Genomic DNA, 16,178 nt, shown 5'->3' on the forward strand with positions numbered 1-16,178 from the left:
GGTGGGTGATGTGGCTATGGTGGGTGATGTGGTTATGGTGTGTGATGTGGTTACGGTGGGTGATGTGGTTACGGTGTGTGATGTGGTTACGGTGGGTGATTTGGTTATGGTGGGTGATTTGGTTATGGTGTGTGATGTGGTTATGGTGGGTGATTTGGTTATGGTGGGTGATTTGGTTATGGTGGGTGATTTGGTTATGGTGGGTGATTTGGTTATGGTGTGTGATGTGGTTTTGGTGGATGATTTGGTTATGGTGGGTGATTTGGTTATGGTGTGTGATGTGGTTATGGTGGGTGATTTGGTTCAGCTAGTTGGTTTGGTTATACTGATTAGTTTGGTTATGGTGGGAAGTTTGGTTATTCTGGGTGATTTGGTTATTGTGGGTGGTTTGGTTAAGCTCGTTGGTTTGGTTATACTGATTAGTTTGGTTATGGTGGGAAGTTTGGTTATTCTGGGTGATTTGGTTATGGTGGGTGGTTTGGTTCAGCTAGTTGGTTTGGTTATACTGGTTAATTTGGTTATGGTGGGTGGTTTGGTTCAGCTGCTTGGTTTGGTTATGGTTGGTGATTTGGTTATAGGACATGGTTTGGTTATGGTGGGTGGTTTGGTTATAGGGCATGGTTTGGTTATGGTGGGTGGTTTGGTTATAGGGCATGGTTTGGTATGGTGGTTTGGTTATAGGGCATGGTTTGGTTATGGTTGATGATTTGGTTACACTAATTAGTTTGGTTATAGGGGGTGATTTTGTTGTGGTGTGTGGTTTGGTTATAGGGGGTGGTTTTGTTGTGGTGTGTGGTGTGTGGTTTGGTTATGGTGGGTGATTTGGTTAAGCTCGTTAGTTTGGTTATACTGGTTAATTTGGTTATGGTGGGTGGTTTGGTTCAGCTGCTTGGTTTGGTTATGGTTGGTGATTTGGTTATAGGGCATGGTTTGGTTATGGTGGGTGGTTTGGTTATAGGGCATGGTTTGGTTATGGTTGATGATTTGGTTACACTAATTAGTTTGGTTATAGGGGGTGATTTTGTTGTGGTGTGTGGTTTGGTTATAGGGGGTGGTTTTGTTGTGGTGTGTGGTTTGGTTATGGTGGGTGATTTGGTTAAGCAAGTTGGTTTGGTGATACTGGTTCGTTTGATTATGTTGGATGGTTTGCCATTGCCTTCCCAAGAGTCATCCAGTGCAGGAATTAATAATTTGTCCAGGGTGCCAGTGATAACTCGCCTCCTCTTTAGGAAAGACACCTTTGGAATTTTAATCTCCACCAACAACAAAGACCGTCGTATGGATCCATTGGCTTCACATCCATCCGAGAGACGACACAAACGTTGATGCAATGCCCTGCCTGCGAAACACCAGGTTGGCAGTTTATCGCTGGGTCGGGATTCAAATCCAGGCTAGACAGCTCTGAGGAGTGTGTTCATTCTTCCAAGCTATCCTATTTGTTGTCTTCATAACATTAGGTGAGACCAAACACCAATGGAAGGTGGCTAGATAGAAAGAAAAAAAACTTCCTTATATACATATATTACGTACGCAGGTCATTCCTGTATGCATGGACATAGTGATGGCCTCAACCTCCACCAGAACCAAAATGAGTCAATAGCAAATGATAGTTTCCAAATAATAATAATAATAAAATCTGAACGACTTGTGTACAACTTTGTATTTTTTCGTTTAATAAAAAAAGCAGTGTGGGTTCTTGCCCCGAGGGAGCAGGAGTTGTATTCCAATAGTGAGGAGGTGGTAATGACACACAGCAAGGGCACTGCAGTGATGAATACCCTGATCCAGGTAGAACGCATCGATGCACAAGTACAGCTGAAAATATCATCTAAACTCCACATGCCATTGTATCTGTTTACACAGATAGAATCCAACTGTTTAATGCATGACAGGTTCTTCAAGATCGACACAAGACAGCGGATTAAGCTTTGTGGAGGTGAAACAGACAGGGAACCGAGGCCTGTGGTACTAGGTATGACTCTGTTTCCACGTGTATGTTGTCCTACAACAGTATATTTCCTGTGGACCAATTAGTGTACGCACGTTTCACCACGTTGATACTCGCTTAAAGGTCATGATGCAATCATATGTATATATATATATACAGCGTAATATATATATGATGTAATGTCGACTGTGACATCCTCAAATGCATGATCCGTTCAATCTGAGAGACAGTCTTGACAACTATATTATAAAGGCCCAAGTACAAATCGTGCGAGACCTCGGAGACCTTCAAAGCCACTCGCTCTATGTTTCATGAGGAGCCATCTACATATTACAAATGCAAAATGGAAAAACTGCCCTCATTTCATTTCCCTTTCACCCACCCGATTCCTCCTCCCCATAATGCTATTTATTTTCCAATCTTCCCAACACTCCTATTCTCCACTCTTCCATGAATTTTCTCACTTTTTATTCGCCCCCCCCCCCCCCCCCCCCCCCATTTATCCTTACCCCTTCCCTCTCAATGTAGGTAATATGTGCAAGGCCTCCATCTGATCAACCCAAACCGAGCTGAGCGCATGGCAGGAACTCGAATGTGGAAACGTAACACGACCAACCGTTTCAAGGGAATCTCCCATGGATTATAAACTTGAATATTTTCCCATCATCCAAATCGATGGATAACATTTACTTGCGATCTCCCATGGAATAAAAATTGTGATAAAACCCATGCCACCGGAATGTCCAGCTTCTTCATATTCGGGTTCTGAAACCCATTGACCTTCAGTTTGAAATGATCACAGATGAAATGGAATGACTGGCATTCGGAGCCAACTGCAAGGTTTCGGGAGCAGAGCCAGCAGCCAGGAAATACAGCAATATTTATATAAATACACACTTGTACATGATGGACGCCATGACTTGTGCCCCCTCTTTTATAACCTCGCTGTCCGAGTCGAACACCATCGTCCATCACGCTGACGACTTTTAGTGTGAGAGGAGAAAGAGAGAGCAGAGAAAGATGGACAGATAGAGGGCCGAGCTACGGTGAGACGCAAGACCTCAATCGAGCGGTTCTTCTTTGACGCGGATGACGGCGGGGTACGGGTGTCCGCGCCTCACTTGTCGGCGGAGCAAATACTCGCTGAACTGCGAAGATTCCAGACCTCCTCCACACGAGCCCACGATAGCGAAACCTCTTTGCAGAAGTCGTTCGAGCACCTGCACATGAAAATAAACAGGTCAATGTCTGGCAACGACTGAAATACCCTGCCAAGAGTTACAGGCAGCCTAACGATCTTTGATGACCAATTTAAGGCTTGTCCTTGCAGTGTCCATTGTCCTTATCTAGTGTCCATTGCAGTGTCCTTGTCCATTTGAGGCTAAAAGTCCTTGCAGTGTCCATGTGTTTTATACCTCTCCCACCTCCCCCCAAGCCCTCTCCCTCCCACAGATCTCCCGATGTCCCTGCTCTCAAATGTTGTGCTGGTGTGCCTCCCCCTCTCTCCCCATCTTGTCTACCGCTCCCCTTATTATGTTTTACTAGTGAGGTACCCGTGCTATGCACGGGTGGGAGGCCAGAAGCAAACAGACAATGCAGAAACGGCGAATGCTAAAGCATGAAACCAATAAATTCCACATTCCTGTAGAACCTTCAGTCGCACGTCAGACATGGACAGCAAGTTCGTGAAGGACTTCCATGAAAAACGTACCCGTTCACAAACAAACTGGTACGTTTGTTCCATACCCAGTCAATGGCGAATCTGCATATGGTGATCCGCGAATTTCACGTTTAGAAAGTAGAAACCATCATGGCATTTCGTCATTCACTTGAACTCGATATCTCTTTTTTCATTCCAAACAGCATAACTCAAATCACAAATTAAATAGCATTAATATAAAAAATAAACTTTTAACAACATTCTTGACATAAACAAATATTTAAATCCTGATCTGAAGTTCCGTACGGTTGGGTGAACACAATTACGAATTCAAAATCGTAATTGTATTCACTCAATTCCAATCATCAATTGATACTTTAACAAAATACTGTTTTAAATGACGGTTGTGTTGGGATGTTATCAAACCCGCGCATTGCCATAATCTGTCCACTTCCGCATTCGCGGCAGGTTCATAATTCTCATCAAAATCGAAACAGTATTTGTAGAATTTCAATAAAAGCCACATCACTGTTCATATCGGTAAATATTATTCCATTGTGTTTGGAAAAACTGGAAAATTGGAAAAACAATATATCCTATTTTATTCCAGGGGGTCCCAGGATTACCCACCCAAAGTTTCGTTGCGAACGGTTCAGCCGTTTTTGCGGTACCCGGGAACAGACGGACAGACATTTGGTGAATTATAGTAAGATGTGTCCGTTTTTTTTTTGTGATTAATGTTAGCTCTTTCACGAGCCTCGATCTTGTATACATACATACATACATACATATATATATATATATATATATATATATATATATATATATATATATATATATATATATATATATATATATAATAAAATAAATAAAAGTAAATAAGAAAAAAAAGAGAAAAAAAGCGAGACTCAATTGTTTCTGTGATTAAACCAAAACTCCATTTTGAAGGGGGCCCTTAAAGACATAAGACATTATGGTGTTGACCTTACGAATGAGGTGGTTCATTTCCGTGATCCTTTGTTCAAGGAATCTCTTCCTTCAATAGCTCATTTTGAATGGATTAGAGCTTTGCTCGACCACACGACGCAATAACAAGAGAAAACACAGAATTGTTAATTTTTAAAGTTTCTACAAGTTGCTTGAATGTAAGGAGGGAATGTGTGCAGTAAGGAGGGAAAGGATGGATGGCCGAGTGGCAAGGCGGACGACGGTGAAAAGGCGGCGGGCAGGAAATTCAATCAGAGTGATTAGTCGGAATGAGCCTGAAAGAGCGATCGGACGACGAGAGGGCGTTTGCGGCCTAGCTAACGAGGCCGCGAGGCATTTAGAATGAAATCGTTACCCCGAGTCGGGGGAACCTGGGACCATAACGGCGCGTGCTCGGGGATTTTAACAGAGGGCCTCGACTCTGGACTCCAGAGGGAGGGTAAATGGAGATTTGGAAACACCATCTCAGCCACACATGGTTACAGCATCATGTTTTAAACAAAATGGACAATTTAAATTAAATTCCCAATTTGTCCCTGTTCTCAGAATCGTGCAGATGTTGTTTCAGGAAACTAGAGGCTATAGAGTATGGAACACTGATAGAGTATTTTTTTTACTGATCTATTCACAAGTGTAACGGTTGGCAGAGGTATACGCACACACCTTTGAGCTGTCTCGCCTGTGTTTGAATCCCGACCCAGCTATGTCATCCTGGTGTTCCATATGCAAGACGAGGCCTCAATGTGTGTGCCGTCCCTCGGATGGACGTTAAAGATCCCACGATGTATTTTGCGAAGAGTAGGCGAGCTATCGCCAGCACCATGAACAAATCGCAAATTCCTGCCACCAATTATTCCCACACCTTGTGGGCTCGGTGGGAGGACATTTTTGGCCCAAGTCTTTCACGAATTGGTTGGCCAGGTCTGTCTGAAGGTAATTTGAGCAGGAATTTGAAATTTGCTCAGGGTCCAGGAGATAACTCACCGACTGTTTATGGTATATACTATGCAAGGTAGGAATGGTAACATGACAATAGGTGAAACGCATTGACTGTTTATGGTATATACCATGCAAGGTAGGAATGGTAACATGGCAATCGGTGAAACTCACCGACTGTTTATGGTATATACTATGCAAGGTAGGAATGGTAACATGACAATAGGTGAAACGCATTGACTGTTTATGGTATATACCATGCAAGGTAGGAATGGTAACATGGCAATCGGTGAAACTCACCGACTGTTTATGGTATATACTATGCAAGGTAGGAATGGTAACATGACAATAGGTGAAACGCATTGACTGTTTATGGTATATACCATGTAAGGTAGGAATAGTAACATGGCAATCGGTGAAACTCACCGACTGTTTATGGTATATACTATGCAAGGTAGGAATGGTAACATGACAATAGGTGAAACGCATCGACTGTTTATGGTATATACTATGCAAGGTAGGAATGGTAACATGACAATAGGTGAAACGCATCGACTGTTTATGGTATATACCATGCAAGGTAGGAATGGTAACATGACATTAGGTGAAACGCATTGACTGTTTATGGTATATACCATGCAAGGTAGGAATGGTAACATGACAATAGGTGAAACTCATCGACTGTTTATGGTATTTACCATGCAAGGTAGGAATGGTAACATGACATTAGGTGAAACTCACCGACTGTTTATGGTATATACCATGCAAGGTAGGAATGGTAACATGACAATAGGTGAAACTCACCGACTGTTTATGGTATTTACCATGCAAGGTAGGAATGGTAACATGACAATAGGTGAAACGCACCGACTGTTTATGGTATATACCATGCAAGGTAGGAATGGTAACATGACAATAGGTGAAACGCACCGACTGTTTATGGTATATACCATGCAAGGTAGGAATGGTAACATGACAATAGGTGAAACGCACCGACTGTTTATGGTATATACCATGCAAGGTAGGAATGGTAACATGACAATAGGTGAAACTCACCGACTGTTTATGGTATATACCATGCAAGGTAGGAATGGTAACATGACAATAGGTGAAACTCACCGACTGTTTATGGTATATACCATGCAAGGTAGGAATGGTAACATGACAATAGGTGAAACTCACCGACTGTTTATGGTATATACCATGCAAGGTAGGAATGGTAACATGACAATAGGTGAAACTCACCGACTGTTTATGGTATATACCATGCAAGGTAGGAATGGTAACATGACAATAGGTGAAACTCACCGACTGTTTATGGTATATACCATGCAAGGTAGGAATGGTAACATGACAATAGGTGAAACGCACCGACTGTTTATGGTATTTACCATGCAAGGTAGGAATGGTAACATGACAATAGGTGAAACGCACCGACTGTTTATGGTATATACCATGCAAGGTAGGAATGGTAACATGACAATAGATGAAACGCACCGACTGTTTATGGTATATACCATGCAAGGTAGGAATGGTAACATGACAATAGGTGAAACGCACCGACTGTTTATGGTATATACCATGCAAGGTAGGAATGGTAACATGACAATAGGTGAAACGCACCGACTGTTTATGGTATTTACCATGCAAGGTAGGAATGGTAACATGACAATAGGTGAAACTCACCGACTGTTTATGGTATTTACCATGCAAGGTAGGAATGGTAACATGACAATAGGTGAAACTCACCGACTGTTTATGGTATTTACCATGCAAGGTAGGAATGGTAACATGACAATAGGTGAAACGCACCGACTGTTTATGGTATTTACCATGCAAGGTAGGAATGGTAACATGACAATAGGTGAAACGCATTGACTGTTTATGGTATATACCATGCAAGGTAGGAATGGTAACATGACATTAGGTGAAACGCACCGACTGTTTATGGTATTTACCATGCAAGGTAGGAATGGTAACATGACATTAGGTGAAACTCACCGACTGTTTATGGTATAAACCATGCAAGGTAGGAATGGTAACATGACAATAGGTGAAACTCACCTGTAGGCTTTTATAAGCTCTTAGCATGTACATCATTGTTAAAGCTGAGAACTGACCAGATGTTACAACTTACATAATGTGTCTTGTGCTTAAAGCCTGACCAATCACCACAGGTAGTAATTGACCTAGCTCCAACTAATTGCTTCTAATTGTCATGTATGTTTGTGTTGCTAATGCCGACTACAAGTTTGGCAAGCTGTTATCCCGAGTGTTCATTGCCGATGCTGGACCACTAACCATAATTAGTTACCTTGTGATAGTTACAGTGCACTATTAAAGCAATTGGTAATCTACTGGAATTCTTTGATATCTACATAGACACAAGGTTGGAGGATACATTTGTTGTACTTTTCTCGATACACTTTACAGTCCATCTGAATTTTGACATCCTCAAAGTACACCTGTGGATACCTTCATGTAGTGCTTGGGAATGTAGCTGGATGAGTTTACACAGTCAGGCATATGCGAGCACCTGGATGGGTGCTTTGCTTTCTTTGACATGGCGTTATGTAGGTTTGACAGGTGTACTTTGACAGGTCTTTGGCATGACAAGGTTAGCAAGGTTGGTTTTTCTGTTCACACTTTAATTTCGTGAAAATATGTCGAGATGGGCCTTGCCCTACTCTGCAGCTACCATCCACACCTTGTTTGCATACTTTTTGGCATTGCCATTCCCACACCCATTTGCACTTTTTAATGTGTTTTCACACATTATCGGTAACAAGTTGAATCATCCCATCAAGATCAGCTCGTTATACTTTCGTGTTTTATTTAAATCTACTCATGATCATCCAATGTTGGCGCATCCTTGCCTCGGCTCGGACAGGGCTGCACATGCACTTTGGGCCGGAAGACGACACAAGGTCTCAGAAAGTGCCGTTTTTTCCTTCTTTTTAGATCAGTTTGATTATTAATTGAAAGTTTTTAATGTGACACTGACCTCCTGCATGTGAAAATAATGCTGTGCAGCAAATTTAGGGAAATTAGTCCAGGAGTTTGAAAACGTACAGGGAAAAAACAAACACACTCGCATGCATATACAATTGTTCGCTGTTCGTATGCAGCATAAAGGCTGCGAGGTATCATAATCCCCTGAAGGCATGGCTGTGCTGCAGATGCAATACTCGCTAGGTATTGCATCAGCAGCAATGGCCTCTACTCGTTCGGGCAAGAATTTGGCCAGGTACTGGCGACAGCTCACCTACTCTTTGCTAAGGACACCATGGGAGCATTAACATCCACCAACGAATGCTGGCAAACAGGATGCCCTTTTAACATCCATCCGAGAGATGGCACACACATCGATTACTCACCCTGTCTGTGAAACACCGGGATGACAGTTTATAGCTGAGTTCGGATTCAAACCAAGGGTCGACTGATTAGAGGCAAGGGTGCGTACCTCTCGGGCCGAGGCCATCCTGTCCATCCCTTATATAATATTATATACTACCCGAATGCACCCGGCGTTGCCCGGGTCCTTTTTGAATGAATTTACTACTATAATTCAGCTTTTACTCGCGGCGGTAGAAGATTGACTACTATAATTCAGCTCAGCTTTTAATTGCGAAATGAGCCCAGCCCGGCCTCGCCACCTAGTCTATAACCTTCCCGGAACCCGTCCCAGCATTTTTTGTTTCAAGGTTTCCTCCTATCTTTCACCGTTCAGGAGATTAGAGCATGCAGACAATCAAACAAACAAACAAAAACTTTCTTTTATATGTACAGAAGAAGATAATAAAATACATATTATTTATATATATGTAAATATATATATATATATATATAAATAAATATATATATATATATATATATATATATATATATATATATATATATATATATATATATATATATATATATATATATATATATATATATATATATACACACACACATATATATACAGTATATAAAAACCACCTTTAGAGGCCATTTTTTCCCGCAAGCGGGGGTTGGCCTTTTTCGGGGACCGTGGTTGTTGTTGTTTTTCGGTCCCCTTTTTGAAGCAATGTTTTACGGCCGGATGCCCTTCCTGCACGCCAACCCTTTTTGTCGCCTTTTACGACAAGCAGGGAATTACCAGTGAACTGGTACTCAATTAGCCGACCTCGGAAGGATGACAGGCTGAGTCAACCCCCCTGGCGTTAATTCAGCGATTGACCGGGATTCAGAACCCAGGATCCTAGGATCCTAGGATCCTAAGCTGGCACCCTAGCCGCTAGCCCAACACCAGGGACAGTATATGATTATATATATATATATATATATATATATATATATATATATATATATATATATATATATATATATATATATATATATATTGTTGCGAATATGGAATTTGGCCTCCATATCCGCTTGTAAATATTCCCCTATTTCTCCAATACTCCCCAACTTTCCCCAATCCCCCATTCCCTAGTCCCATTGCATGTAAATAACAATCAGTAGAGCCGACCTTCCCCTTATTCCCCCATTAAATGTCGTGCCCAGGTCCACCGCACCACACGTAGACAACTTTCGGACATCTTGCTAGTTATTCTTAGTCTATGTCAGTTAAGGCCTCGTTTCCATTAATTATGACTCTTCGTTGCACCAGAATGTGATTATATGGCACCAGTAGTGAGTTTAGGACCTTTCCCATACCTCCTCCCATCTTCTTCCCCAACAATTACAACAACAACAGAGGAGATGGCGGCGGCGCGGGGGAGGATGCGTCCTCACACCGGCTCGATTAGCGCCATTGACCACGCGCTCCACGGGGTTACCACGGAGGGGCTGGCTGTCAGCTCCTCCTCAAGGGCGGAGCCTGGTAACCCCCCGCACCCAATCAGAAGGACGTGCCGATTCCACGAGGCGGAGCTAACGAGCCGAGGGCGTGTCACTCCCCGCCGGATATACGCGGCCCCGCGCCGGATGTGACGAAGAGATGCGCCCCCAGCTGGAGAAAGAGGTACTGGCGAGCGCTGAGTCAGATTCGCCCCCAGCTGGAGAAAGAGGTACCTGCGAGCGCTGAGTCAGATGCGCCCCCAGCTGAGAAAGAACGTTGCCTGCGATCGCTGAGAGGAAGCGAACCCGCCTGTGAAAGAACGTTACCTCCGAGCGCTGTGACCTCCCCGCATCTTTGGACCGGACTGTACCCTGCTTTGAGCCAAGAGTGCACCTTGAGCCATCGCTATCTGCTTTTCCTGGCCATCAATCCCCGTGTGAGTCAGCCGTTGTCCCGTTTACCTGTCGTCTGTCCGGGGTTAAGATAAGCCTGTGTCTAAGTGCCCATCTTTTCTGTGCTTTACCTCTAGCCCCTGTAATCTAACCTTTTCCGTACGAATATAATTGAGAATCGAAACATTGGTGTCGTATGTCATTATAATCCAGCCGGGTGTCTTCTTTTCCTTATTGAGCCAGCGTAGCGCGGCTTCGTCAAAGTTCGAGTACAATCGGGTAATTTGTGCGGACACGACGGCCATTCCGCTCGGCCCACCTTAACATCAAAGTCGTGTCTGTAACAATTGGTGTCAGGAGTGGGATTCGGACCCGGGACTAAATTAGTTAGGCCCAAATTTTGGGAGGGAAAATCGATTCGGAGCGCGTACTGCGCTCGACAAAATCGATCCGGAGCGCGGTCCCGCGGTTACTGCGCTCGACGAAATTATAACAGCAAAATTTGGATTTGTGTTACGAAACTCGAATTTTGAAAGTCGCGCTATGGCGGATCAAGACGGCTGGGGTCCGGTAGGGGAGAGTGAAGCAGGGTCGGTCCAGGACCAAATTGAGACACGTGAGGAGAGCGAAACAGCGGGGGTAGCAGACGCGCGAAATGGCGCCTCGCACATAGCTACGGCGGCCGCACCCGCTGCACAAGTGGGAGGGATGGCCCAGATGCAGGTCCTCATGGAGCAATTTATGGCGCAAATGCAGGCGTCCCTCAAACTGCAGAGTAACCAATTGGGGAACCGGATGGATGCTCAGGGTGAGCGATTGGAGGACCAAATGGGGGTAATGGGGAACCGGATGGATGCTCAGGGTGAGCGATTGGAGGACCAAATGGGGGTAATGGGGAACCGGATGGATGCTCAGGGTGAGCGATTGGAGGGCAAAATAGGGGTAATGAGGGACGAAGCGAGGGGTACCAGTGAGGGATTAGACAATAATTTTAAGGGATTAGACAATAATTTTAAGGGATTAGACATGAAATTTGGGAAATTAGACGATAGATTAGGGGAAATACAGGAGGGGTTAACGGGGGTAGAAAACAGAATGGCCGCTCAAGAGAATCAAATGGAAGGGATGCAAAAAGGGTTAGAGGGGTTAGAAAACACCATGGAAGGCAAATTGAGGGACATGAGGGACCAAGCGGAAAGGGAAGTTAACCAAATGGGGCAGCAGATAGAGGGGGTCAGAATGGGGGTAGAAGCCAAACTGGATGCTCACAGGGAGGAAATGGAGCAGATGAGGGTGGCATCTGGGCAGGAGATGCAAGTGATGGGAGAAGAGATCAGAAGAGGAGTGAGTGAGGAGGTCGGAGGAGTGCGCGAGGAGGTGAGGCACTGTGAGGAGCACATGGAGAAGGAGGTGAGAAAGGGGACTGTAAAGTTACAGGGGGGAATAGAGGTCCTGACGCAGGAGGTGGAACAGCTGACGGAGGGACAAAAAGGACTAACGGAGCAGGTTCAAAGGAACACTGCGGTATTAGGAGGGTTAAAAGTGACACAGAAAGAACTAAAAGACGACTTGATAGCGACGAAGAGGGAATGTCAGATGGTACGTGAGGGACTGACAACGAGGTTGGACGAGGTGGTAGAGGTAATGGAGACGAAGGACCGGCAGGTGAGGACGCACATGGAAACGGTCAAGGTAGCCTTGGAGGACGAGCTTGAGGAGACGTACCGGGGAATAAAAGAGGTGAAGCACAAATTAGAAGAAGTGGAAGAAGGGATGAGTGAAATTAAGAAGCGACGGAGAGGGGATAAGAAAGAGATAAAAGAGGAGATAAAATAATTGGTCCAAAGTCTGTGTTTGGATCGTGATGATGTGCTCATTAACCGGATGAGGGATTCGCAGGTGATGGAGGAGAAGCGAAGAGGAAGAGGACCCGGTGTAAGTGGTGACCAATATGGTCGTGCGTATGATGCGCCAGGGGATTTAAGAAGCTTGGGGGTCGAGATGGACCCGGGTGTTCGTGAGAGGCCGTTGGTGAAGTGTGCGACAGGTCTGGTGTGCGAAAAAGGAGGTGTGCGAGAAAGTCCGACTCTGGGGTGTGTGAGGAAAAAGTGTGTGCCAAGGAGTGAGGGTGCTGGCGAGAATGAGTCGGTCGTAGCGCGTGTGCGAGGGGGCACATGGAAGCGTGGTGTGGTAAGTGTTACAGAGGGTGTGACGGGAGAGTGTGCGCGAGAAAGGTGTGCGCGAGAAAGGTGTGTGACGGACAGGTGCATGGGGAAAGAGTGCGCTGTCAAAGGCAAGGAAGAATGCACGCCTGTGGTGAGTGTTGCAGAGGGTGTGACGGGAGAGTGTGCGCAAGAGTGTGCGCGAGAGAGGTGTGTAACGGACAGGTGCATGAGGAAAGAGTGTGCTGTCAAGAGTAAGGGTGAGTGCGTGGTTAAGAGTGGAGGTGAGAGTATTGAGAGTGACAAGGAGAGTGAGTTAGTTGTGACAGGTGAGCGAGGATGTACACCTGGGATGGAAGGATGCACACCTGGAATGGTAGAGCGTGAGTGGGAATGCACGCTGGAGTTGGTAGTGAGGCACGTGGTGGGGTGTGCGAATGAGAGCACACCTGTGATTGTCACAGAGGAGGTGACCGAGGAGGGGGCGCGAAGAGGTGTTTTGGTGAGGTGTGCGACCAACGAATGTGTGCCAAAGTGTTCGGTGGTCAGGTGTGTGACCAAGGCTGTGAGTGGAATGGGGGTACCTGGGTGTGTAAGGAATGGTACGAGGAGCATGGGCACGGCTGGATGTGTGAGCAACGAACGGGCTGCGGGATGTAAGCGTCCAGGTGAAGCATCGACGTTAGACGGGGTAGAGTTTAGAACGACTTATAGCCGAATCGGGCCCTCGGTGCGTGCTGGGCCTCGCTTTGAACGGCCGCGTCTGTGCTCCAATAAGCGGAGCGGGCGGCTGGATGGGAAGGGTCGTCATGGCGACCACTTTCTGTTGAGGCATTCCGGCAGGTCGAGATCGAGCCATGGGATGGCTCCGTGCCGAGATGGTGCGTGGAATCTCGGCCCGGGTAAACCTCCTTCCCTGCACCGAATGCGGGATGCACCCAGCCGCTGGCACAGAACAACCAGCATCCATTGCTTGGCTTTACGAAGCCGGGCTTTGGACAGGAATTGGCGCACCGAGAGGCAGTAGTGAGTAGACTGGGTGAGGAGGTTAGTGTTTTGGACCCAAAATTGGAGAAAAACAAAATTTGATGATTGGCAAAGGATTGGCAGAGTGATGATTGGTAATGGTACAGTGATTGGCAGATGATTGGCAAATTTTTGATTTGTTGAAATTTGATGTGCAAAATTGGTAGTGAGAGACCCCCGATGTGGTGGGATGGCAAATCCACCATCCTTCCCATGTGGGGGCAAAGGAGCAATAGCTTATGGGGTGTATGGCAGTGAAAACTAGCCCGGGTGGGTTAGGTTATATTGTGTGTAGGGATCTAGAGAAGATGACCTTAGGTAACGTTAAGGTTAGTTAGTGACTGATACCTGTAGAGGGGACGCAGGTAGATTAGTGTGGATGATAATGACGAGGGAGCGCAATAGTTTAAAGGGACGACTGGGAAGCGCAAGTTTCAGAAGGGAGTAGTTAGCTGAGATGATGCCGTGTGTGTGAGAATTGAACAGGTGTGATTGCACAGGTGTGCAACTGGACAGGTGTGTGGAGCAGTGTATGAGTAGTGAGTGTTGTGGATCAGCGCGAATGCGCTTGGGGAGAGAAGGGTGCGGGTGGCACCAGGTGTGAGAGCACAGGTGTGCAAGTACAGGTGTGTGGAGAGAGTTGGAGTAGGTGGTACGGAGTGGTGTGCATGGTGCGAAGGTGTGGATGGGGGAAGAGTGGACCCCTTTCACGAGTACCCGGGGCGGGTAGTGTAAGTGCTAGGTAGAGGGTACAGGTAAATTGTGGTTGGATATTGGCATCTGTGGTGCGGTTGCAGAATGGTGTTGTGAATGGGTGCATTAGTGTTGTGGAAATGGCTGGGCGTGTAGCCTGTTAGTGTGTGTAGTTGGTTGGGCACTCCACCACTGTGAGGATGTCGGCCAGGTGAGGCCGCAGGTGGGCTCTGGGAGCCGGTAGAGTTGTGGATGGGGCCCGAGGATCCGGAGGATGGACCCGGGTAGCCCAGTGCCAGAGAGGGCACCGAGTGGGGAGAGTGCCAGAGGGCCTTCCCCAGGTAGTTAGGTTAGGGCAAGGAGCAGGTAAGCTCGGAGGCAACTGCAGTGGTGGAGGTGTGCAGGTGGGTAGACCCGCTGGGAGAGGTACACGCCGCAGCCCAGAAATTGTGCGAGGGCACCGGGAGATGAATCGGGGGAGTGAGACCCCAAATTGAATATCACCACAGTTTGGCCAATGGGAATTGGTTTTTAGAACCCATAGTGTAAGAGGGCCAATGGTTTGGCCGGAGAAAGACCCCGGGTAGTGTAAAGTTGTTAAAGTCATTTAGGAAATAGTTAGGATTAATGAACCTGTCGCACCATACGCAGCCACTTGCCTGTGGTGATGATGATGACTCCACACCTGTGTTTTCTTTGTTTGTTGCAGGAAATGAGATTGCTGTGTGGATTTGTGAGACGCATCACGACGTGGATGAGACATTGGGGTGATTCCATCTCTCCCTCCCTAGGAGGGACTGATGTTGAATTGGTAATGGCAAATTTTGATGTTGAGTTGAAAATGGCAAATTTTGATGAGAGTTGAAAATGGCAAATTTGATTGGTTAGGAGGGAGAGAAGACGAATTTGGTTTATGGGAGGAACGGGGAAGACAGTAGGGATGTTTGTTGATTTGTAAAGTAGAGGTTTATGAGTAGTGTTGTGTTTTGTGGATACAGTAAGGGGTAAGGGAGGGGCCATGTAGGTTACCTGGTGGGGGGGGGGGCGTACGATAGGAACGTACCTGTCTCACCTGGTTCCCATGTGCCCCCAGTGTGCATCACCTTACATTGCGTGCACTTTTGCGCCCTTACCACCTTACTCACTTGTCTGCTTCTTTTGTCTCCCACCTCCGAGGATCTGGCTTTGGGGTAGAGAGAGAGGAGAGAGAGGTGCTGGCTGCGCAGTTGTGGGCCTGCACTTTCGCTGTTTGCTGCCGGGATCGATACACCATATGGACCGCAATGTTTGTGGCCACCCACAATGGACCGCAGTTCGTTTGCGGCCAAGCACCACCCGGGGATGGACCTATGGGTCAACGTGGCACCTATGCCATACAGGTGAACCACTTTTAGTTAACACCAAGTGCACCACAAGAAGAGCAAGAGACACCTGCAGGGTTAGGGGTTGTCGAATTTATTTTTATTCCAATGAACAATGGTGACTGCACCGATTGGTGGTGGGGTGGTGCTTTTGATGCTCGGGAAGGGTGCTCTGCACGTTA

At 46.1% G+C, this 16,178-nt stretch overlaps 1 protein-coding gene across 2 annotated transcripts in view; it reads right to left on the reverse strand.

Moving 5' to 3' along the window:
• Positions 1-1,645: 1,645 nt before the first annotated feature.
• The window catches only part of KCTD1 (potassium channel tetramerization domain containing 1), a 96,722-nt gene continuing 82,189 nt past the window's right edge, over positions 1,646-16,178 (reverse strand). For both annotated transcript variants that reach the window (XM_078785392.1, XM_078785391.1), the window contains exon 5: positions 1,646-3,168. In XM_078785392.1, coding sequence (XP_078641518.1) covers positions 3,010-3,168 — 159 coding nt within the window. In that variant the 3' untranslated portion in view covers positions 1,646-3,009. The remainder of the gene's footprint in view (positions 3,169-16,178) is intronic.

This window comes from Myxine glutinosa, chromosome 10, assembly GCF_964187855.1.
Source record: "Myxine glutinosa chromosome 10, kmMyxGlut1.1, whole genome shotgun sequence".
Classification (NCBI taxonomy): domain Eukaryota; kingdom Metazoa; phylum Chordata; class Myxini; order Myxiniformes; family Myxinidae; genus Myxine; species Myxine glutinosa.